General features: G+C 35.3%; 1 protein-coding gene across 1 annotated transcript in view; it reads left to right on the top strand.

The window, feature by feature from the left end:
- The window catches only part of Tnks (tankyrase), a 142,279-nt gene that overhangs the window by 33,712 nt on the left and 84,766 nt on the right, over positions 1 to 23,801 (top strand). Inside the window, exon 3 of the mRNA XM_042700029.1 lies at positions 5,302 to 5,397. Within this exon, the coding sequence (XP_042555963.1) occupies positions 5,302 to 5,397 (96 nt within the window). The remainder of the gene's footprint in view (positions 1 to 5,301; positions 5,398 to 23,801) is intronic.

Genomic DNA, 23,801 nt, shown 5'->3' with positions numbered 1-23,801 from the left:
CTTTTGCTCTTTATTTTCTGCTGATAGTACTTTGGCTGACTGATTATTGATTAGCTCTTAGATGAGTTACGAAGTTGTATCTTCTGTTTGAAATCTAGTTAAGATCATTGGCTTATAATCTAAGAGAGGTCAGATAAATTCATCTGCCATTACTGAAAACAGAAAACTTGTCTCTTAATTCTGAATAAAGTAAGGAAACCTACTTATATGTAAAATAGCAATTGTTACTTGAATTTCCATGCTTACAAAAGTGGCAAATAAACTCTTGATTATTAAAAGATACATTAGTTTGGCTGCATTTATGCCCAAATAAGTATAGCTTACATTCAAAAATAAATGAGTTTTTAAGTTTGTTTCTTGAAGCCTGTGTGTAGCAGAGTCCTGTAAATGAAGGTTGTTAGCTAAAATTTGGTCTTTTAGTTTTGCTAAAAATTTTAAGTTTTGTTTGCTTTAAAAAATCAAGGAACTGGGCTGGGAAGGTGGCTCAGTGGTAGAGTGCTTGCCTTTCATGCTTGAGGCCCTGGGTTCGATTCCTCAGCACCACATAAGCAAAAAAGAAAAAAGCCGGAAGTGGCACTGTGACTCAAGTGGTAGAGCACTAGCCTTGAGCTGAAGAGCTGAGGGACAGCGCCCAGGACCAGAGTTCAGGCCCCATGACCGGACCCAAAAAAAAAACACTAATCAAAAAACCAAGGAACTTTTTCCTTTCTGTGATTAAATTTTTGAAACTAATCCAGTGTGAATATCTGTACTCAGAGAATAAGATACTTGCAAATAGTTGGAAAACATTTAACATAAACATCATTTTAAATTGAGTGTCATCATCATTAGTAATTTTAGAATCTTAATGTATTTCTAAATTCACATCAACAGAATTTTTAATACTTTTAATAGTGTTGTTCTTGCCACTTCAAGTAAAAACAGCTAAAACACTTTTTGATGTGTATACTAAAAGGTTTCTATAATTTTAGCTTTAAAAATTCATATTCTGTTTCTTCTTTTCTGTCTTCTTTACTCAGTTAATAATACCTGTAGTTAAATAAAGTTTATTATAAGTACTTTGTATTTGTCTCAGAATTTGACTTAGTATAGCTTTGCATAAATGTAGAAATATTTGCAAGTCTTAAAATGATGTAAATGTTTAACTATAATAGTTTTGAGGAATGAAATGAAACATGGCTATAGTTACATTTTTTTGAATCCAGTTTACAGTAGCTGAATGCTTCCCAAGAAATGGGAAAAACCACATGTCCTTTTGCAAGGGCTCATTTGAAAATGAAGGTGGTATCTTATCTTTATCTTAGCCTTGTTTTAACTATCCATTGTTTGATTGCTGTTTATTTTTTCTACCTCTTTCTTCAGAAGGAAGTAAAATTGAGATGTATCAGCAGAACAACAGATGTTGGGATTTGGGATTTGATAATGTCTCATTTGGCTAATGAATAGTATGAGAGTTTTGAATGGCCATAATACTCTTCAATTTATGTACTGGATGTTATTCAGACTTTACTTTTCTTGTTTTCCTTTCAAGCCATATATTGTATTTTATGTGTATTTATTGTGGCATTTTACTGTTGTAGAAGTTATTTTAGTGTGCTGTCAATATTGACTATGTAAGATGAATTTCTAATTATTTAGAATAGCCACTTTTTATTATTCTCTCTGGTAGCTCAGAACTTTGAAAGTAAATTTTAAAGCAGCAGAATTTTAGATGGCACCATTTCAAGTACACTTTGGCAGGCCTGAAAGCTGTCATTGTTGTCGCCTTTGCTTGTGTATATGCCATTCTTCCATGTTAGAAAATAATTGCACTAAAATCCCCCAAGAACAGTGTGTACCAGACAGCTTTCAGAGATTATGGTCTCAACTTTTAGTTTTATTGTCTTTTGATAAAATATTACAAAAAAATCTTTGAAGCTTTAAAAAAAAATTAGCACAATGACTCAGGTCTTCTGTAACTGTAAAAGAATGTTCCTCTCTAGTGAATGTGCCTGTCCTCAGGTTCAGTAATATAGAGATAGCTATGATCTCAAAGGCTTAGAAGAAATACATTTCAAGAAAACAGTGATTCCTTTTAAAGGTGCCCAAAACAAAATACAGATGTGACTTATATTGTACTGGAACATTTCTACTACAAAACAGGAAGGTCAGAATAGGTATAATACTGATTACAATGAAAAAAAATTGAGGTTTTAGTTCACTTTTTAAGTAGTGGTCAGGCTTTCAATAATTAACTGCTTATTAAGACCTACCAATAAAAACTCCCACTATAGAATTGTCAAATTCCATTAGGTAAAAATATTTATTTACCTATTGCTTAAGCAGGTTGTGAGGTTGAAAAGGTATGAAATAAACTCTGCTTTTCATTGTAGCTCTTTTTTGGGGTTTCCTACCCTCTGCATGTGACCACTAAGTAAAGTCAGAGATAGTTAAGAGCTTTTAGTTGATTTTTGAGTATGCTTTATGTTAAAGATGATTTATAAACCAAATCTTCACATTGAGATTTGTTCTTCCTGGAATAAAAAGTCCTATTCATTATAAAGCTCTTTTTATTATTATAAAAGAATATTTTACTTACCTTTTGAATTGGTTTATAACTATCTGGAAGGTGATTATATTTATTGCTTGCATCAAATAATCAACTAATATACATAAAGTACCCCTTCTGCAGGAGCTGCATCTAAGATTCATACTGGAAACCTTGGAGAGTTGAACTTGATATACACTTTATATATATACTTTACTATACAGAAATATATACCACCTGTGATAAAGTTTAAATAAATAAATCAGACACAACGGAGATTAGTAACAATAACAAATATTAAAATGGAATAATGATCACAGTTATTTTGAAAATTCTAAAATTATCGAAATAGATATAATGATGCTATAACCAGCATGAGTTTCTTTTTTAAATATAGTTTCAAAGATAGAAGATTGACTTTTTTCTTTCCTTATGTAGAAAACTTCTATGTTTTCACATAAAGAAAATACTTAGACTTCTTTTGGTATATTTTAATTACCAGCCTCACCACTCTTGTGTTTTGGGGCCATTATTAAGATAAGGATTATTTGAATACAAGCACTGTACTGCCTGTATACTGTAAGGCTGCAGAGTTAATCTAATAACCAGATGACTACTCAGTGACTCATGGGTTGTTAGGGTAGACTGTGGACACACTGGACAAAGGAATGATTCACCTCCTACACTGATGGAGCAGGACAGCGTGAGATTTCATCACCTACCCTGAATGTTGCACAGTGTGAATTGAAATTTAGGAATTGTTTCTTTTCTCTTCCTTTCTTTTATCCTTGTCTTTTTTTTCACTCTTTCTCCCTCCCTTTTTTCCTCCCTTCCTTTCTTCCTTCCTTTTTCTTTTATTTTTTCTCTTTTTTTCTCTCTTTCTTTCTGAGAGGAACAGTACTGGAGTTTGAACTCATTTACCACTTAAGCCATGTTCCTAACCTAGAATTGCTTCTTTTAAGGAATTTTCCATATACTAATTTTGCCTAAAAGTTGGCTGCAGTACAGAATCTACAGAAAATGGAGTTGCAGATAAAGGGGAGTAACTGTAAAAAGCCTATGGAAGATCTTACTGCATTGTTTCAAATCATGGATAGTTTTTTTTAATTTTTTTTTATTGTAAAGGTACTGTACAGAGGGGTTACAGTTACATGAGTAAGACAGTGAGTACATTTCTGGTCAAGCATTGTTACCTCCCCTTTTGTTCTCCCACTATCTCTTCCCTCCCCCACCTCCCTCAATCCTTATGGATAGTTTTAAAATCCCAAGTCCAGAAGTACCCAAGGTTGATGTGCGCTACTGTTAGTAGTGTCTTAGTTCTGTGCATGGTTTTTTTTTTCATTGTTATTGTAAAGGTGATGTACAGAGAAGTTACAATTACATAAGTCAGGTAAAGAGTATATCTCTTTTTGGACAACATCACTCCTTACCTTGCTCTCTCCCTATTAATTCTGTGTATTTTTTATCCACCATAACAAAGCCATTGACTTGACTTGTCCTCTAAAGGAAAAAGAGCTTTATAAATAATGTCAGGATCATCTCCCAAATATTCCACAAGAATGTTAATACTTTAGTATGAACATGTTAATGAAAATTGGGGCATACCAATGTTATGGCTTAAAACTTGTAATTGAACTATACATATTTGAAACTTTTCAATGTACAAGTTGGTATTTGTGATCTGAAATGCTTTAGATCAGGAGCCTTTTGGATTTCAGATATTTGGGGCTTGAGAATATTTTCATGTATGTGAGGAAATATTTGGGGGTTGAGATTTAAGTCTAAACACAAAATTCATTTGTTTCATATATGACTTACACACTTAGTCTAAAAATGACATCATATAGTATTTTCAGTGCACCAGTATTTTGTCTGTGACCAATCAATCACATGAAGTAAATGTTCTGTTTTCCTCTTGTTTTGTCATATAGGTAACTTAAAAGCTTGATATTTTGCACTGACTGATTTTTTGGCTGTTCATATCTTCCTCCATCATACCAGAGGTGGCCCAGAAATGTTTGGAATTAATAAAATACTATATCTGAGTTTTACTTCAACAGTCATTAGGTCTTTTGTAAGAGCCTCTAAATCTAAGTATCTTTATTGTAGCTATTTTCTATCCAATAAAACATATGGTGACTGCATTTATGCTTCTAAAATTTTTACTGGAAAGATTATTATAGTAGACAGGTCCCTTTTGCAACATGACTGCAGGGAACTACAGTTGCATGCATTGCTGTCTGTTAAACTTCTTGGAAGTGAGCCAGTATGTTATGGTGGGTTTCATATGTACGCGGTGAGCCACTAAAAGGCTTGCACAGTACTACAAGTATACAGAGGAGAGGAAGCATTTGGAAATTCAGCAGTAAAGCAGCAGCAGCAACAAGCAGCCACAGTGGTAGTAAAGATAGGGGAGGTTCACAGTTAGCATAGTTCCCAGTGTGAGGCAGTGAGCACATAGCTTCCCCTACTGCTGCCCAGAGGTGGCAAACCAAAACTGTATATTGGCACGATTCTTCTACTTTCATGTTTATGATGTCAAGTCATGTGATGATACTGTACCATAAGTTGCCAACTTCACTTTCCTCTGGAGAAGATCCTTTGCTGCAGTGCTTTTTTTTCCCCTTTCTCTTTCTTTCTTTCTTTTTTTTTTTCTTGAAAGAGAAAAAATTGTGCAATGTATGTTTATGCCTACACCATGCCGAGGCGACACTTACCAGTAAATAATCTCTGTATCCCCGAGGTAAGATACTGTTTCTGCTTTCCCTGCACAGTGCTGCTGCAGCACGGAGCTGATCCAAACATTCGGAACACTGATGGGAAATCAGCCTTGGACCTGGCAGATCCTTCAGCAAAAGCTGTCCTTACAGGTAAGAAAACAGAGCTACCAAATTATTTTTCTGTGAAACAACTAGCTTGGTTTTTGTTTTGTTGTTGTTGTTTAAATAAAATCCTCATTAAAAAAAAATAAAAGTCTTCATCTTTAAAATCTTTTTCTTGTTTATTCACTATTGGAACTAAAAGAAAATATAATTACTACTTTATTATTGATGGAATATCTGTCTTATTAATTGTTGTGCTGTCATAAACACAGACAATAAGATTGCTATACCACTTAGAATTATAGCAATAAATCATACTATGTGTTAGTCACTCCTCTTTTATCTTTCTTGTGGTTTCAGTTGCAGTATAATTCTTATGCCTTATCCTCTCAGTTGTTTCTTTTTAAGACCTTCACTATTGAGCAGGCAAGGACATTTGTATCATTATAAAAGTAGTTTTGATTAGAAAGACAACCTGCTGCCTTAGTACTTGGATCGATAGTTAAGTAAAATGTGCAGCTGCTTTCCCCCTTGCCATCCTGTTTACATTTTTGTCATGTATTTTCACTTTTTACTGTGACAGCCAGATTATTTTTAACTAGGGCAATATGTTATCTTTCTTTTTTTACTTCGACAATGCAAATTTTTGGCTTAAGTATTAGTTTTATTAAAGCAGATTCTAAGAGCCAGCAAAGGTAGTTTTAGAATAGAAAAAAAACTCTCAAAATAATAGAGAAAATAATGCTATACCTGATAGGTTCCTGAGCAACTGTTTTCATTGATCTTCATTCTCAGAATGCTGCATTGAATCTATTTTTGTTTTTATTCTTAGCATCTTAGTCCCTCTGCCTTTGCCCTCTTTTACTTAACTGACCTTTGTGATTTGGAGCCTTTTGTTACTGCAGAGCTAACTGTATTGTTTTAGGTTGTGTGAAAGTAAATGATTTTTAGCTACCTTTTACATTTGCTCTGGTTGAAGAAAATAAGTCTTCTGTTCTCATTTAAGTTTTAGAGTACATGCTGTGTATTTTTACAATGATTTTGAGATGATTGGAAGATGTTTATATACCAAAAGCTCTTAAAATATATGAAAATTTACTTAATTATTCTGCATAGAAGCACAACTTCCCACTGTGCTAAAATTAATATAATCACAGCTCAATCAATTAATCTCCACTAATATAGGTTAGATGATTGAGATGCTGAATCAAGATAATATATCCCAGAAGAATAAAGCTATTTAAGTCAATAAAAATAAGAGATTTAAATGTAAATATATATATATGTAGTTTTAAATAACAAAATGAAAATGCATAGTCTTAGGCCCTACTTGGCTTCTGTAGCCTTTTCAGTTTCTTCTTTTAACAAAACAGTAACAATAGCAGATTTTAGAATGGTCTCTTGATCAAAGAAATACTGTTTGTAGAAACAGAGATGCAGTATATTATTTTGCTGAGCAAGACTGTCTCCCTATCTGTGTCCTCCCTCTGACCTTTCCTCCTCTCCAACTCTCAATGCCTGTCAATTCATTGCTCCACTCATTTGATGCATCATTGCTTTTAGATCTACATTTACTTTTTAAGAGACAAAGCTGAAATATAAGTTGTTAAGAATAAGCTGCTATGCCCAAATTTGTAGTGAATTGTGGGGAAAATGATTGGGAAAGAGCTTTGAAGACTAAAGATTCTTGGAGGACAGATATTCTATTATTAAACATGCTTTGAAAGCCATGCAATCACAGTAGTTTTGTTTATACATGAAGATAGTAAATTCTTTTTGGTTATAATACTGATTTTAATAAAAGCATTTACTTTTTAAAATGGTAAACAACTTTTCAGAAATGATTTAAAAGTAAAACAAAGTCTAGTAATAGTTTGTTAGAAATACAAATTAGTTCTACTTCTACATTCATGTTATACAATACAGCTAAATAACACTTAGGTAAAAGTATTCCAAAATGTCCTTCCGCCCTTCTGGGTTTTTTATTAAACAATTCTTTCAAATAGAATTATGGTTGAAGTTAATATTTCCAAAGCTAAATTTAAAGATTAAGCATTGATTTTTAAAAAGGGACGTGGGTTTGGGGTGTAGCTTTTACTTAACATGTACAAAGTGCTCTCTATGTTCAATCCCCAGCACCACAAACTAAAAACAAGCAGGGCATTTTTTTGAAAGTAATGTTTTAGAGGTATTAGACTTATTTCAAGTGATATTATGCCAGATGCAATTGCAGTACCATTACTTGACAATGAATTTTTGTCCTTGAATTTTTGTTTTCTCTTTAGGAATATACTTGCTGAAAACCTCTTTCCCATGTCCCATCATTTATGTATTTCTGTCTGATGGCCAAAACTTCCTTAAAGGAAATTAACAAAGTGAAAATAACTTTTTATAGAATGCTTAAAAATATATGCTTGGTTAATGCTATTTTATGTAAAGAATTCATGGAGTTTCAGAAGGCTATGAAACAAGGATGTGCCCTTAGTTTCACAGTTAAAGAACACTACTATATAGCCATTTGCTTTGGATAATGCACTTAGTCACTTAAAAGAGGATATAATTGGAAAGACTGATTATACCCCATTGAATTATACTCTGTTGAATTATGCTCTGCCTTATGAGCTGCAGTTCAACTCCTGCCTTTTTGGAGATAAAAATCTCATAGTCTTTCCTGCCTGGGCTGGCTACAAACTGGGATACTCAGAACTCAGCCTCTTGAGTAGCTTAGGGTTATAGGCATGAGCCCACCAATGCCTGGTTTATTTATTTATGTATTTTTTAAAACAGGGTTATAAAAAAATCTGAAACAGCTCAAGTAAGTTATTGAAGAAGATATTGGTGTGTTATGAAGATGGAGCTTTAAAGTAGCAAATTATTTTGAGTATCTTTTGTGATTATAAAAATATATTCAGGGGCTGGGAAGGTGGCTCAGTGGTAGAGTGCTTGCCTTGCATGCCTGAGGCCCTGGGTTCGATTCCTCAGCACCACATAAGCAAAAAGAAAAAGCTGGAAGTGGCGCTGTGGCTCAAGTGGTAGAGTGCTAGCCTTGAGCTGAGAGCTGAGGGACAGTGCCCAGGCCCAGAGTTCAGGCCCCACGACCGGACCCCTCCAGAAAAAATATATATATTCAGAAACTGGGGGGACCTAGGAAAAATGCTGAAAAATATTCATAAGTTTCCTACCTAGAAATGACATTGTGATGTATTTCATGACTTTTATCTGAGTGAACATACCTTACACTTGATTTTCTTCAATCAAATCAATTATTTAATCAAATGATTTCATTAGTATATAGTACCTACATAATAATAGTATATTATATAGCACCTACATAATATGTGTACTTATGTCTAATTTGGTAGCATAGGTGTTCCCAGAAAGCACTATATTCTGCAACTTAAATTTGTAATTACTTCATAGTTCCATTCTATGGATATACTTTGAGTCAATACCCTAACACCTAATATTTACGTATATTGCTTTTTGCTTTTATTCTTTGTAAGTTTGAAGTCATTTTATTGGTTTCACTGCTGTTGTACTTGTTTTCCATTATCAGTTTTAGCACACAAACATGATGGACATGTCTGTGCTTGACTTTGAAGAGCCACATTTTAGGTAAAATTAGTAGAGAAAGGGAATTTTCCTTAAAGATAGCTAAGAAAAGTATTTGCTTGCCCCATCATCCACTGCTTTCTACAATTTTACAGAGCCAAAATATGTAATCTATGAAGACTTAAATGATCTAGACTTGGCTTACCTAGGTTTGACTGAAGGTTTGCTCACATCACAATACAGTGTTCTGTTCACATTAGTAATTTGGTCTGCTATACTTTAAGGTTTCCATCCAGACATTTCTAATCACCATCACTCTTTAGCTCTGGTCTATACCTTCACTTTCTTTCTTTCATGACAGCGGCAGCTTAATGGATCTCTCTGAAACGCATTCACTTTTCTTTATTTGTAGCTGGAGTAATTCTTCTAAATCATAAATTAGCCCCATATTCAGAAAAATCTTTACCATATTCCCAATGTCTTCAGTCAAAATCCCATTTCCAGAGCTATGTCCTGTCACAATCTGTCTTCTCTCTTGTGTGCCTTTCTTCTCCCTTGATTTGTGTTCAGCTGTGTGAGTTAGCTGCTCTAGAACATTACTATCAGTTGAATCTACCCAGGTGTTTACAACTCAGAGGATCCTTCCTGTGAACAGTCTCATTAGCTAATGGTTTATTTGGTGACTTTATTGATATCTGAAATCATATTTTTTGTTTTGTTATTTATTTTGTGCTAATAAAAGGAAAGATAGACAGGAGTTTGGACTTTGGTTTGTGTTATTTGCTTACTTACTCCAGGACTTAGAAGGATACATGAATGATTAGATAAATACATCTAAACTGCCACTGGAAACTTTGAGAGCAGTGTGTATTTTTCAGGTTCTACCGTACTCATCAGTTCATTGTTTATTTTTGATATCATGTTATATGTTGTAATATCTTAACATGTTTTCTACATCCAAGATCGCTTGCAATCTCAAACCATACATGAATATTAGAAATGTTTTATTGGTAAGATAAGATGATGTGTAGGTACTTATCTTTAAGGAGTTGCCATTTAGCAAAGCAGTTTATGAATATACCTCTTGATCTTTCTTACTTTTATAAGATATATATTGAATTCTTGACTGCATTTGGTAGACTTCTTAGTTGGCATCTCTAACTTTACTGTTCTGAAAAAAACAAACAACAACGTTCACATCAGACTTATGTGATCAGGGCCTCATCTTCACTCTTTTGGTCATTCTTTTTTGTGTGTGTGTGTCCGGTCTGAACTCTGGGCCTGGGCGCTGTCCCTCAGCTCTTCAGCTCAAGGCTAGCGCTCTACCACTTGAGCCACAGTGCCAGTTCCGGCTTTTTTTCTTTTTGCTTATGTGGTGCTGAGGAATCGAACCCAGGGCCTAATGCATGCAAGGCAAGCGCTCTACCACATCTAGTTACAGTATAGTACAGAATATTGTACAAGGTGTGTCATGCTGTGAGTTTGGTGATCTAAATCAGATTCCTCACACTGAATTTTTTATCTGTCAGTTATGGAGAAGTCCAGTTGTGAAGCATGTATTCTATAAAGTAACCAAAATGAGACATTTTCATATTTTTTTCAAGAAAAGCTTATTAAAAAAGCTTGGTATGGCCAGGCACCAGTGGCTCATGCTGTAATCCTAGCTACTCAGGAGGCTGAGATTTGAGGATTGCAGTTCAAAGCAAGCCCAGGCAGGAAAGTCCCTGAGACTCTTATCTCCAATTAATAAAAAAGCTTGGTCTGACAATCGACCAGAGTTTTTTTGTTTTTTGTTTTGTTTTGTTTTGGTCTTGAGGCTTGAACTCTGGTTCTGGGCACTGTCCCTCAGCTCTTCAGCTCAAGTTAAGACTCTACCACTTGAGCCACAGCATCATTTCTGATTTTCTGGTGGTTTATTAGAGTCTCATGGACTTTCCTGTCTAGGCTGGCTTTGAACTGGGATTCTCAGACCTCAGCTTCCTGAGTAGGTAGGATTACAGCCATGAACCACTGGTACCCTGCTTTCAACCAGGGTTTTATCAGGGGAAAATTACTGAATTGAAAAAAATCCTGATTAAAAAAAATTTCCCTTAGTATTATGATAAAGGAAGTTGAAACTTGTTGGAATAGAACTGATTACTCATTTTAAAAAAATGTTGAAAAAAACTAACCTTTTAATTTTTAAAAAACAATTACTGGTATTAAATTAAAATTAAAATTTGAATTTTTATTTAATTTTTAATCAGTGTTTAAAATTTGAGACATGAATAGGATAACTTTAAGTTTTGTTATTAAAAGTGGTTAAAAAACTTTTTAAAATGTTAAAATGTAAAAATAATTGAGAGGAATATAAAGCAATTACCTTTCTTTACTGAAAGGCCATATCCGACATTAGAAATTTGTTCTAGTAAACAAATATATCAAAGGCTTATATAAAATCTAATTAATTTCTCCTTAGCACCGATTTGTTAGTAATTTACCCTAAATTTGCTCTGTATATTATTTGTAGCAAGTAAGCTATACTTGATGTTAGACATCTTTATGTAAAATACAACAATCTCCTAAGTGTTTATATGAGCCAGGTATAAAATCAGATGAATTTGTAAACTCAGAGCTAACCCATTAATATGTGATGACATTTGTTAAAATAATACCTCTCTATTGGATAAAGTTTCTTCCTTTAAGCAAAAAGAAAGGAAAAGTAAAGAAAGTTAAAGGTGGAGATGAATGAGATTGCAGTTGTTTGCATTCTGGGCAAAATGTAAGACACCCCCCCCCCCCCCCCCCCCCCCCCCCAGTTTAAGAAATAACTTGGAGGTTGGTGCCAGTAGATCACACTTGTAATCCTAGGAGGCTGAGTCCTGAAGGAGTTCAGTTCAAAGCCACAGAAGTTCTCAAGACTTCACCTTTAGTTAACCAGCAAAATGCTGGACTGCTGGAGAGTGGCTCAAGTGATAGTATACTGTCTAGCAAGCATTAGGTCTTCAGTTCAAACCCCAGTACTGCTAATGAATGGATGAATGAATGAACGAATAAATGAAATGAGAAGAGCAAGAAGGTAAATTTATCTTAACAATATTGCAAGAATCATCATTGTATAATCTTAATAAAATGACTTAATTTAAGCTATATTGATCATAAAAGTTTATGAATTGTTTTAAGCCTTCTCTCTAGTTAGTAAGCTTGAACAATATTAACCTGATCCTGGAAAAATATTTTAAATCTATAGGAAATATAAAAATATATGAAATACAAGTAATTTTGACACATTGTAAATGTTTGAACTATTTATAGGTGAAAAGGAGCTCAAATAATATAAATAGGCCATATATGATTTTCTGTTAATAACATACATACAAATAACTTGTAAATTTCTACCTATCTCTTTCTTTAATCCCATCAGTCTAGTACTTTACACTCTTCTCAAAGTCTAGTACTTTACACTCTTCTCAAAGCCTTTTAGTGTAATTAGACATATCAGTCTTAGATCATTAAACCAATTTGAGGATTCATGCCTGAAGTCTCTGCACTCAAGAAGAGGCAGGGTGGTTGCTAGTTTGAGATTAACCTGGGCTTTGTAGTGATTTTATAGTTACCTTGAATTACACAAGAAGACCCTGTTTTCAAAAATCAAGAACTGCAGACATCGCTCCTCCGTGGTGGAAGGCTGCCTTAAAACAAAAATCACCTTTGATCACGAAAAATACCATGCCTATAATCATGCCTATAATCTTAGCTACTACTTGAGGCAGATAACAGCTCAGTTGCAGTCTAGCCCAGTCAAAAATTTTGTGATATCTCATCACAACAGAAAAAGCTGGGTATGGTAGTACACGAGACTGACATCCTCACTATAATGGGGAATTTAATATGAGGATGGTGGTACAGGCCAACCCAGGCAAAGTGTGATACCCTATCTGAAAACTAACCAGTGCATAAAAGGGCTGGGGGGCCTGGCTCATGCAGTAGAGCACCTGCTTTAGCAAGTATGAAGCCTGGAGTTCAGAGCCCTCAGCCTTTCCTCCCCACAAAAAGTTTTAATTGTGGGATGCCTAATAATCTGTTAGATACACTGAGAGTAGCTGTAATTTTTTTTTAGTGAACTGTAGCAACCATGTAGCATTTTCATTATAATTTGGATTAGAACTTCAACTGCAACCAAATTGCTGCTATTTGAATGGTTCTTTAAAATTTTTATATAACAAAGTTTTGTTGCTAATAACTACGTTCTTAAAAGAGCACCTAATATTAGGATTTACTTATATTTTGAATTTTTGAGTAAACTTTTATTTTGACATTATTGTAGATTTGCATGCAGTTGTGAGAAATAATACAAAGAAACCCCTTGTAACCTTCACCAGTGTCCCCTTATATTAATGTCTAGTGAAACTAGCATATGGCCATGACTAGAATCAGTTCTGATGCAGTCAAGATACAGAGCATTCCCATTCTAGGAGACAATGTTCTATAGTTTTACCCTTCTTATAATGTCTTTGTCTAGTTGTTGTTTTTTTTTTTCAATTAAGATGTCACTGGCCTAGTAGATAGGTTAGGAAGTATTCCCTTGCTTTTATTTTCCTTAAAAAAATTATGTGATATGACTGTAATTTTATCACTAATTTTCTGTTAGAATTTACTACAAACCTTTGGACTGGTATCCTTCCTCTTCTTTTTCTCCTTGTCTTCTCCTCCTCCACTTCTCTATTACTTAATAGATAAAAAACTAGTCAGATTATCAACACTTCTTGTGTGAATTTTGGGAGTAATGTGTCATTAAAAGGATTGGATAATTTCTGTCTTAATTCTTAAATTTGTATGTAGATTTGTTTGTGTATTTTTCTTTCATTAGGCGTTTGATGTCTATAGGGTCTGTAGTAATCTTGCCTGTTTCATGACGGATATTACTGATATTTTCTCTTTCACTGTCAATATCATTGAGGTTTATTGATTTTGAGAAATACTTTCTTAATTCAGTCTTTTGCTATTTCTTTTTAGACTTCCACTAACAAATGAGACTTTTCAAAATACATTGTTCAGATTCTTATTATTTTAAGTTTTATCAATTGCCTTAGAATATTGCTTTGTAGTTTAATTCTTTTGCATGCATAACACTGATTTTTAATCACTGATTTTCAATTTTTGGAGTATGTTTTGCAGATATGTGAAAAGAATGGTTCTTGAGATTTTTAGATGGAGTAGTCTAGAAGTATAGGTTGAATCCTATTGGCTGGTGGTGTTACTGAGTTTTTCCTTATCCTTGCTAATTTTTTTTTTTTTTTTTTGCCTACTTCAATCAGTAGTGAGTAAAGAACAAGAAATGAAAGCCAGCACCAGTGGCTCACTCCTGTAATCCAAGCTGAGGATTACAGGAGGCTAAAATCTGAGGATCGCGGTTCAAAGCCAGCCTGGGCAGGAAAGTCCATGAGACTCTTTTATCTCCAATAAACCACCAGAAAACTTGAGCTGTGGCTCAAGTTGTAGAGTGTTTGCTTGAGCTGAAGAACTGAGGGACAGGGTCAAGCACCATGACTGACCAAAAAGAAAAAGTAGGAAATGAGATTTCTAGCTATAATTGTGGATTTGTCTCTTTTTCCTTTAGGTGTTACTAGTTTTTGTTTCATGTATTTTGTAGCTTTGTTGCCTGGTACGTACATGTTTAGGATTATTTTATCTTTTTGGTGATTTGGTCTTTTTTCATTACATAAAGCCTTATTGCTGATATGTTTTTTCACTAAATTCTATTTTAGCTGATGTTGACATAGACTCTCCTGGATTTTTTTTTTCACCTCCTGAGATGATTTTGTGACAAATATGTGGCTACCCACTTACACTTTCAACCTGCCAATATGACTATATTGAAACTGAGTTTTTTGTTTCTTTGTTTTTTTTTTTTTTTTGGTCAGTCATGGCGCTGAGGAATCGAAACCAGGACCTCATGAAGGCAAGCACTCTACCACTGGGCCACCTTTCCAGCCCACACCTGAATTTCTTTTTTTGGGGGGTTGGGGTCCGGTCGTGGGGCCTGAACTCTGGGCCTGGATGCTGTCCCTCAGCTCTTTAGCTCAAGGCTAGCACTTCCGGCTTTTTTCTTTTTGCTTATGTGGTGCTGAGGAATCGAACCCAGGACCTCATGCATGCAAGGCAAGCACTCTACCACTAAGCCACCTTCCCAGCCCCCTGAATTTCTTTTGAACAGAATATAGTTGCACAATAACTTTTACATCTGCACTGTCAATTTCTAATTGGTATATTTAGACCCTGACTGCTGTCTTCTGATTTTGCTTGAACTATAATACAGTAAGTTTATTTTTTCTTCAATGGCTGGGTTTATGAAAATTTGTTGTAGTGGTAGTGGAAGCTAATAGAAGCTAATAGAATACTGTTTTTCTTTTTCATTCAGTTTGAGATCTTCCAACTCCTTGGTATGGCAAGTAGTGTTGTTGTTTTTTTTTAATTGTGAAAATACCTTACAGAAGGGTTACAATTACAAGGTAATGAGTACATTTCTTTTTTTCTTTTTCTTTTTAAATTTATTGTGAAAATAACATACAGAGGGGTTACAATTACATGGGCAAGGTAATGGGTGCATTTCTTACCAAGGATTGTTTCCTCCTCCTTTGTTTCCCCTTCCTGTCCCTTCCTATCCCCCCATCTCCCCACCCCCACCCCTTGCCAAAGTTGTAAAGTTCATTGTTTGACATACATCTTGTATATGTCATTGTTACAATGGGTCCACCTGTATCCCTATTTAAACAATTTTTTTCCCTTCCCCTCCACAAATTATACCAACATCAAATACAGTGAAAACGGGTTATACTGTGGGGGAGGGACATACAAAGCAACAAATAAATAATCTTATTATAAATATGTTAGAAACAATAGCAAGAAAGAAGAAACATTTGAGTCCTTAACCTGGGGTTCATTTCGCCTAACATCAACTTATCTGACCATTTCTGCTTGTCTCAGACATACTAGTTATTGCAAATAAGGGAAACCATGGGACCTATGTTTCTTTGGACCTGGCTTACTTCACTTAATATAATTTTTTCCAAGTCTTTCCATTTCCTAACAAATGGGGCAATGTCATTCTTTCTGATGGAGGCATAGAATTCCATTGTGTATATACACCGCATTTTCTTGATCCCCTCATCTACTGAGGGGTATCTGGGTTGATCGCATATCTTAGCTATGGTAAGTAATGCTGCAATAAACATAGTTGTGCTGGTAGCTTTAGTAAGGTCTTGTTTGTGAAAATTTGGGTAAATGCCTAAAAGTAGGATTGTTGGGTCATAGGGTAGCTCTGTGGGGAGTCTTTTGAGGAGCCTCCATACCGTTTTCCAAAGTGGTTGAACAAGTTTACACTCCCACCAACAATGCAGTAAGGTTTTCTTCTGTCCACATCCCCTCCAGCATCTGTTGTTATTAGAGTTCTTGATTATGCAAGTAGTGTTTTTTATCAACTCCTGGACATTCAGATTATGGTGTAAGATACTGTTATTTAAACCTGATAGGCTTAATTTTACTAATTTTTACTTTATATTGCTCTGGCAAGAGAACTTCAAGGTTTGGTAGCACTGCTTCCTTATAGTCAGTTGAAAGCAGAAGAATATGATTCCTGCCTGGTCAATTTTGACACCTCAGAGGGAGCAGTATTTCTGTCTCCCTATGAAGACTCTATTGATAGTTTTCTGGCTTGGAAATAGTAGTTCCTTATTATTTTACCCACTGGCCTCCACTGACATCATGAGGTTGAGAATGGCTTTGTTACTATTAAGTGGTAATGAAAGACATGATTCTCTACTAGGCCTTCTCAGACACCACTCCAGTAAGAAGATGTAAGAGCCTGTTGCTCTTGCTGGCTGGGACTGGAAGTTAGTTCATGATCCACATGTAGTCTCTCCACTAATGCTCTGGGGAGGAGGGATAAAATAAAATGTCTTGGCAGAAATGAAAGTCCAGGTTCCTGGGTTTCTCATTAAAGCTTAGTGATGAAAGTACACATACAGGTTCATCATTAGGTCTTGACTGGCATGGGTTGGCTAGGCTTCATATCAAGGAGGTGTTTAGCTGTGTGCAGTACTAGTCACATACTAATACACAGAGCATAACTGTCGGATATCTTAGTGCTTTTGGAGGGGAAAGAGGGTGCTGATCCTGGGATTTGAACTCAGGGCTTGGGTGCTGCCCTTCACTTTTTTGCTCACTCTACAACTTAGCCGTATCTCCACTTCCTGATTTTTGGTAGTTAATTGGAGATAAGAATCTCATAGATTTTCATTCCCTGCCTGATTTGAACCTCAGTTTTCAGATCTCAGTCTCTCAAGTAGCTAGGCTAACAAGGGTGAGCCACCTATGCCCACCTTTGTTTTAGCTTTTAAAATGGCATAAAAACCAAAATTATGTTTTGGCATTTACAGTTGAAATTAATAATTGTGACTAAAAAAGAATTTGTCAATAGCCTACTCCTTTATCAACTGGTAACTGGGCGAAAAGTCTACAGTCAGGCTTTTTCATTATCTTCTTTTTATGCCATTTACTCTTAAGCTCAACATTAAGGTCGGAATTGTCCATCAGCAAGTATTTTCCTACTTTGTCTAAGTAAGAAGAACTATTTTTAAAAACATTAAAAAGTCACTGAACATATGGCATAAGGTTTTTATTGTATAAAAAAATCGGAGATGTTATTGAGTGGTAAAGGGAATAATAGCAATTATTTAGGATTGAGGAGGCACCATAATTAAAGTAACTTGGCTGTTAGAGAATTTACTACTGGAAATTTTGCCAAATGCCATCTCTTTCCTGCTATAACTCCACCTTTGTTGTGCAGTGTCATGTGGTTGTATTGTATTACTCATTCAACGAGGCTGAGAAAACTGTGATGCCAAATAAATAAATAAATAATACATGTTAGTCTAAAAACTAAAACCTTCTTCAAACAGATCCCTACTTTTATAACTAGTATGTATAGGAGAACTATCTTTACACCTAAATACCTTCCAGCATGCTATTTAAGTGGATATCAACAAAGGAGTATGCTAGCTGATAGGATAGTAAAAGGCGAATTCAGTTATACCCCTTTACTCAGGAGGGCTTGGAAGAAGCTTTGGAAGAGAAGTAGGGTTGTTGATGACCCCAGGAGGCAGTGCTATTCTTAAATACCCTCTCTGCTATAGAGAAGACATTGCTAGCAGCAAGTTTGTGACTATACAAGGTAGAGGTTAATTGCTAGAAGAAAATGTAGTAGTTGAGTTTAATGGGAAATGGGCATTGTGTATTATATAATTCAGTCATTGTTCCATGTGAAATCTAATTTAGTCTTTTGAAATTCTTAGGTTTGCATTCCTTCAGCACTTACTTGATATTAGGTACTATGCTATGTGCTTTTCTAGAGTTCAACAAATCATCCCTGTTTTTTTGTTGTTGTTTGGTAGTACTGCGTTTGAACTCAGGACCTTATGCTTGCTAGACTGGTGCCCTGCCACTTGAGCCAGCCCTCGAGCAGTATTTCATCTCATAAAGTACCTGCATTTTGTGTGTTGAGTGTAGAAAATAGAGTACAGCACCACACTTATAATGGTTCCATGTTTTGCACTTGACTTTCTTTTCTACAAGGACTGTATGCTGGCAGAAAGTTAGGTTCTGTCTTTTTTCCCCTGAGTGCTTATCCATCTATCAACATCTTGCCAACACCTATTATAAAATACTTCATTTATTTCTTAAGAAACTTATATCCTTAGACTTGTACTGTTCCATTGGTCTATTAATGCTGGTTCTTGATCCATATCATTTTAACAATTAGAAGTTTCAATATTAGTAAGCTCATGTTTTCCATTTCTTCAGGGCTTTGTAGCAACTGGAAAAATTTAAATAATCAGTTTATTTCATCTCAATTATTCTACTTAGAGTAAAATTTAAACTTCTGTCTGGCCCCATTTATGTACCTGATAATATTTCATGATTTTCCTGTTCCTTCTTATGTTGTAGCTGTACTGACCTCCTTCCTATTACTCAAGTTGGTTTATCTTAGACTCTTTTACTACCTTCACTGTCTACTCTTTGGAGTGCTGGTTCCTTTGTTTGTGATGCTTTATACTCAAATATTTATGTAATTGCTTTTCTTGATATTTAGTCTTTGTTATTGAACATAATACAGATAATCAGTTATATACAGATATATTCAGAATTGTTGTCACTAGGCTTCTGTAGTCCAGAAAGAATCATAATTCTAGATAATGTTAAAACCTATTAAGAGATTTTAAAATGCATAAAATTTTTATTGATTGCTGTGGGTACAAAGAGAATTTTTTTTGTGTGTGTATGTCCAGTCATGGGGCCTGAACTCTGGGCCTGGGCATTGTCCCTCAGCTCTTCAGCTCAAGGCTAGTGCTCTACCACTTGAGCCACAACACCACTTCTGGCTTTTTTCTTTCTGCTTATGTGGTGCTGAGGAATCGAACCCAGGGCATCATGCATACAAGGCAAGCACTCTACCACTGAGCCACCTTCCCAGCCCCTACACACAGAATTTTATAATTTCATCTAGAAGATCTTGGTAGTACCCATTTCCTTTATATTGTATCATTTTTTCCCTCAATTAAGTAGTATGTAAATCCTCATGAGTGTTCTTTATTAATTAAATTTATTTTTAAACAAAGTAATATATATATAACTACACACACACACACACACACACACACACACACACACACACACACACACACACACACACACACACACACACACACACACACACACACACACACACACACACACACACACACACACACACACTTCTTTTTTGTCGGTCTTGGGGCCTGAACTCTGGGCCTGGGCACTGTCCCTCAGCTCTTCAGCTCAAGGCTAGTGCTCTACCACTTGAGCCATAGCACCACTTCCAGCTTTTTTCTTCTTATGTGGGGCTGAGGAATTGAACCCAGGGCCATACTCTACCGCTGGGCCACCTTCCCAGCCCCACTAAGTAATTTTTGATTGTGTAGATTCTTATAAATCTCGTGTATGTTCTTACTTAAGCATTAGAAGTTTCATATCTGTAATTGGATTGATTTCAGATATTTAGTAGTTTACTAGGTCATTAAACAGTTTCACTAACATTTATTAACCCTCCGGAAGTTTATGTAGTAAGAATTCTCTAAAAGGTGTCAAAGGGAATGGTTCTTGAGAAGTCTTCCTCTAGAAAGGCACAGTGGTATACCTGTAATCCCAGACTCAAAGGCTGAGGCAGAATGATTGACATTCAAAGCAGCTTGAGTTGCATAGCAAGACCCCTTTTTCAAAACAAGCAAGAACCAAGCAACAAAAAAGCACATGCCTAGCAACTGTGAGGCCCTGAGTACAAACCCCATTAAAATTCTTTTTCACTCTCTTACTCTTTCTCTTTCTCTCTATTCTTTCTTTCTCCTTCTCCTTCTCTCTCTCTTTTTCTCTCCCTCTCTCCTCCTCTCTCCCCTTCTCCCCCCTACACACATACACACACACACACACACACAAACACACAAAACAATAATAACAACAAAAATTCAAAGGAAAGGTGAGAATGCTAGGGGAAGAGAAAGGGAAGAGGAAGCAAAGAGAAAGGAAAGAACAGAGAAAAGAAAATGCCTCTCCCAGTCTTAGCTATGACATTTTCTTATTAATGCACCATTTTTGTGCATTTTAGGGTTAGACCAAGATTGAGATCTAGTCTAAGACTGAGAACAATTTCATCCATACTGAGATACAGTTTGTGAGTATACATAATGTTTTTTATTAACAATCATAAAATGTAATGATGAAAAGGAAGCAATTGCTATTTGATAAAATGAGTTGTTATCTAAAGTAGTCAAAGAAAGTTTACTACAAAACTAAGCTAATGGAGGGTTCTGCTATTTAGATAAACAACCTTGTTTCTTTGGTTTGCTGATTTTGTAGATTTAGATACAACAGTGAAAAGATAAATTTAGCTGGGTACTAGTGGCTCATGCCTAAAGTTCAGACCCCGGGCAGACAAATAAATCCTCAAGTGTCTTATCCCTAGTTAACATAGACATAGCTCCAGTGGTAGAGGGCCAGCTGAGGGGGCGGGGGGGGGGGGGGGGGGGGAGAGAAGACAACCAGCAGGAATTGAGAGGCCCTGACCATCCTTTTCTCCATATAATTTTTCTTTTCCTTTTTTGAAATATCTGAGAGTTGCTTGAAGATATTATGGTACTTTACTGCTGAAAATATTAGCATATAATATCTGCTAAGAATAAAGACATTAGGTTATATAACCAGGATCTAATTATCACATTTGAGTAGGTAAGCATTATTACAGTACTATGTAATGCACAATTCATCTTAATGTTTTATAAGAATATTTCTTTTCCATCAGTACCCAGTTAACTCTGAATAGTTCTCTAAACCCTTGAACTCTTTTGTGGACACTTAAAAAATGGTGTATCATTTCATCAATACCTAGTTGTCATTTGTTTTCTACAGATGCTCTCAGTATCCACTGTATTGTTGGCCATTTTTAAAAACATGTTTTACTTTTGGTTTGATAACTATGGCAATATTTACTGTCATTTATTTATATTAGATGCTTTAGAAATGCATTATGAAACCGCTTTAAAAGTTGTATTAAGAAGCCAGCATGGTGGTACACTCATATCATTCCAGTATGCAAAGTGGTAGAAGCAGGAAAATCACAAGTTCAAGGTCAACTTGGGCTACATAGTGAGATGCTGTTTCAAAAAAAAAAAAAAGTCAAAATAAGACTTTTAGTTTCACCTCTCAAAATTTGCTAATGGCCCTCTCAAAAGACTTTTATACATTAGTGATCCAGCCTTAATTTCCTAACAATGTATATTCGCAACTACAAAAATATATAAACAATAATTTTCCACTTAGAAACTGTGGCCTGTCAGTTACCACATGATAGGAAGGCTGAGAAGCAGATTTCTAGCTTTACTTATTATGTCTTTAAGAAGGATAGTAACCCCATTCTGTAGCTTGGTTGCAACCCTGAGAAAAGCCAAATAAGAACATTCAGCTAACCACTCCCAGATTCCTGGACCTCAGAAACTTTATGAAATAATATTTATTCTTCTAAGCTGCCAAGCATTGAGAAACTTGTTAGGCAGAAATAGATGATTAATATACAGTGAGACAGTTTTTAAGACTTAATTGCTTTTGCAAAATGAAATGTAAGAAGTATAAGCAGGAAACATTGAAATTGATTATGTATAAGAAAACATATTCTAAAGTATACCATCTTAGTATAAATTTAAGTTTAGGAAACATTGATACTCTACTTATTAAAAAATAAAATTACATCAATGATCGGAGGAAAACACTAAAAGTTAAATGGTCCTGGGAACAAACAATCCATCTGTATTTCTAATACCGACGTTAAAGGAAATGAAGAATAACTAACTCAGCCAGGCACTGGTGGCTCATGCATGTAATCCCAGCTACTCAGGAGGCTGAGATCTGAGAATCGTGGTTCAAAGTCTGCCTGGGCAGGAAAGTCCATGAGACTCTTATCTTCAATTAACCACCAGAAAATGGGAAGTTGTGCAGTGGCTCAAGTGGTAGAGTGCTAGCCTTGAGCTGAAGGGTACAGGGACATTGCCCAAGCCCTGAGTTGAAGCCCATGACCACCACCAACAACAAAAAAGAATAATTAACTCAAGTAGCTTTTGAGCCCAACACAGGGGCGAGGAAAATTTCAAACAAACTCTGTATTTTTAAGGGTTTTTTTGAAGTGTGTAATATTGTAATTCTGAAAATTTACATATAATGCAGAACTGAGTGTATAAATAAGTGTGTTGGGAAGCAAGGCTTTTTTATGTGGAAGGGCAAATAGTGTGGAATGGGGGAAGACCAAAGAAAACGTTGAGTAGGATTGAAGTGTAGGTGTCAAAATCATTGTGTGTGGAAGACAGGATAGGGTTAAGGCAGTTCTGCTGCAGAAAATACCTTCAAGCAGTGGGACTTATAGAGCCCAGCTTCTTCCTGCAACTGTTTGTACTTGCTGTTCCTTACATGGTATAAAAGTGCATCAGAACTCTGAAAAAAAAAAGATTTTTTTTTTGTTTAATAGGAAAGGAATGGATCATACAATCCTGAACAGGGTGTTGTTCTAAAAATTAAACGCGTACTAAAACAAGAATAATGATAATGGAGCCATTTCATAGGAACATGGAAGCCATTTTGAAGTGTTCCTATTAACTGAACTTGGGAACATTTAACTATTAAAATGAATGATATCAGTAAGAAGCTATATAACCCATTCAATAAAGTAGGAGTAGGAGAGTTCATGTAGGGATGATAAAGAATGTGTGTGATATATCGCAATGTATTCCAACCTTATTAATATCTATTATGTACATACCTCTAAAAAAGAATATAGACAAAATATAAAAATTGGTGAATTTGAGCAAAGGGTTTTACAGAAATTCTCTGTGTTTGAAATTATGCTAATTGGAAGTTTTAAAATGACCCCATCTCATTTTCGATCAGAAAATTTTATAAACATTGCTATGATTATTAATTCTCCTTGTCTTTTACACTATTCTGAAGAAAACTATTGGGCTTTAAGTTTGTTGAGGTTGTTTTGAAGTAAATGCAATCTATATCTTTCTTTTTGTCTTGCTTTTGCCAGTAAACTCAGTGTTCTTAATTGGGAGAATATGTTCTCTGCATTCTTTGAGAATTCATTACCTTAGTTTCACACTTGGTAGATACTAATTCCAAGGAAGTGTTTTATCTAAATTAGCCTTCTTTGTTTTCTGCATATGACTGTTAAATCTGGGGTGAGCAATATTTTTTCTTTGAAGGGAAAGAATCAGGCCCAATTCTTAGAATTGGTATACCTCTTGATGTGGACTTTAAGAGAATCTCCTGAATTGACAGTCTTG

The sequence above is a fragment of the Dipodomys spectabilis genome, unplaced genomic scaffold, assembly GCF_019054845.1.
Source record: "Dipodomys spectabilis isolate Male_0828 unplaced genomic scaffold, ASM1905484v1 ptg000009l, whole genome shotgun sequence".
NCBI classification, from domain to species: Eukaryota; Metazoa; Chordata; class Mammalia; order Rodentia; family Heteromyidae; genus Dipodomys; species Dipodomys spectabilis.
The sequence above is the reverse complement of the archived record's forward strand: the minus strand, read 5'-3'. Positions and strand labels throughout refer to the sequence as shown.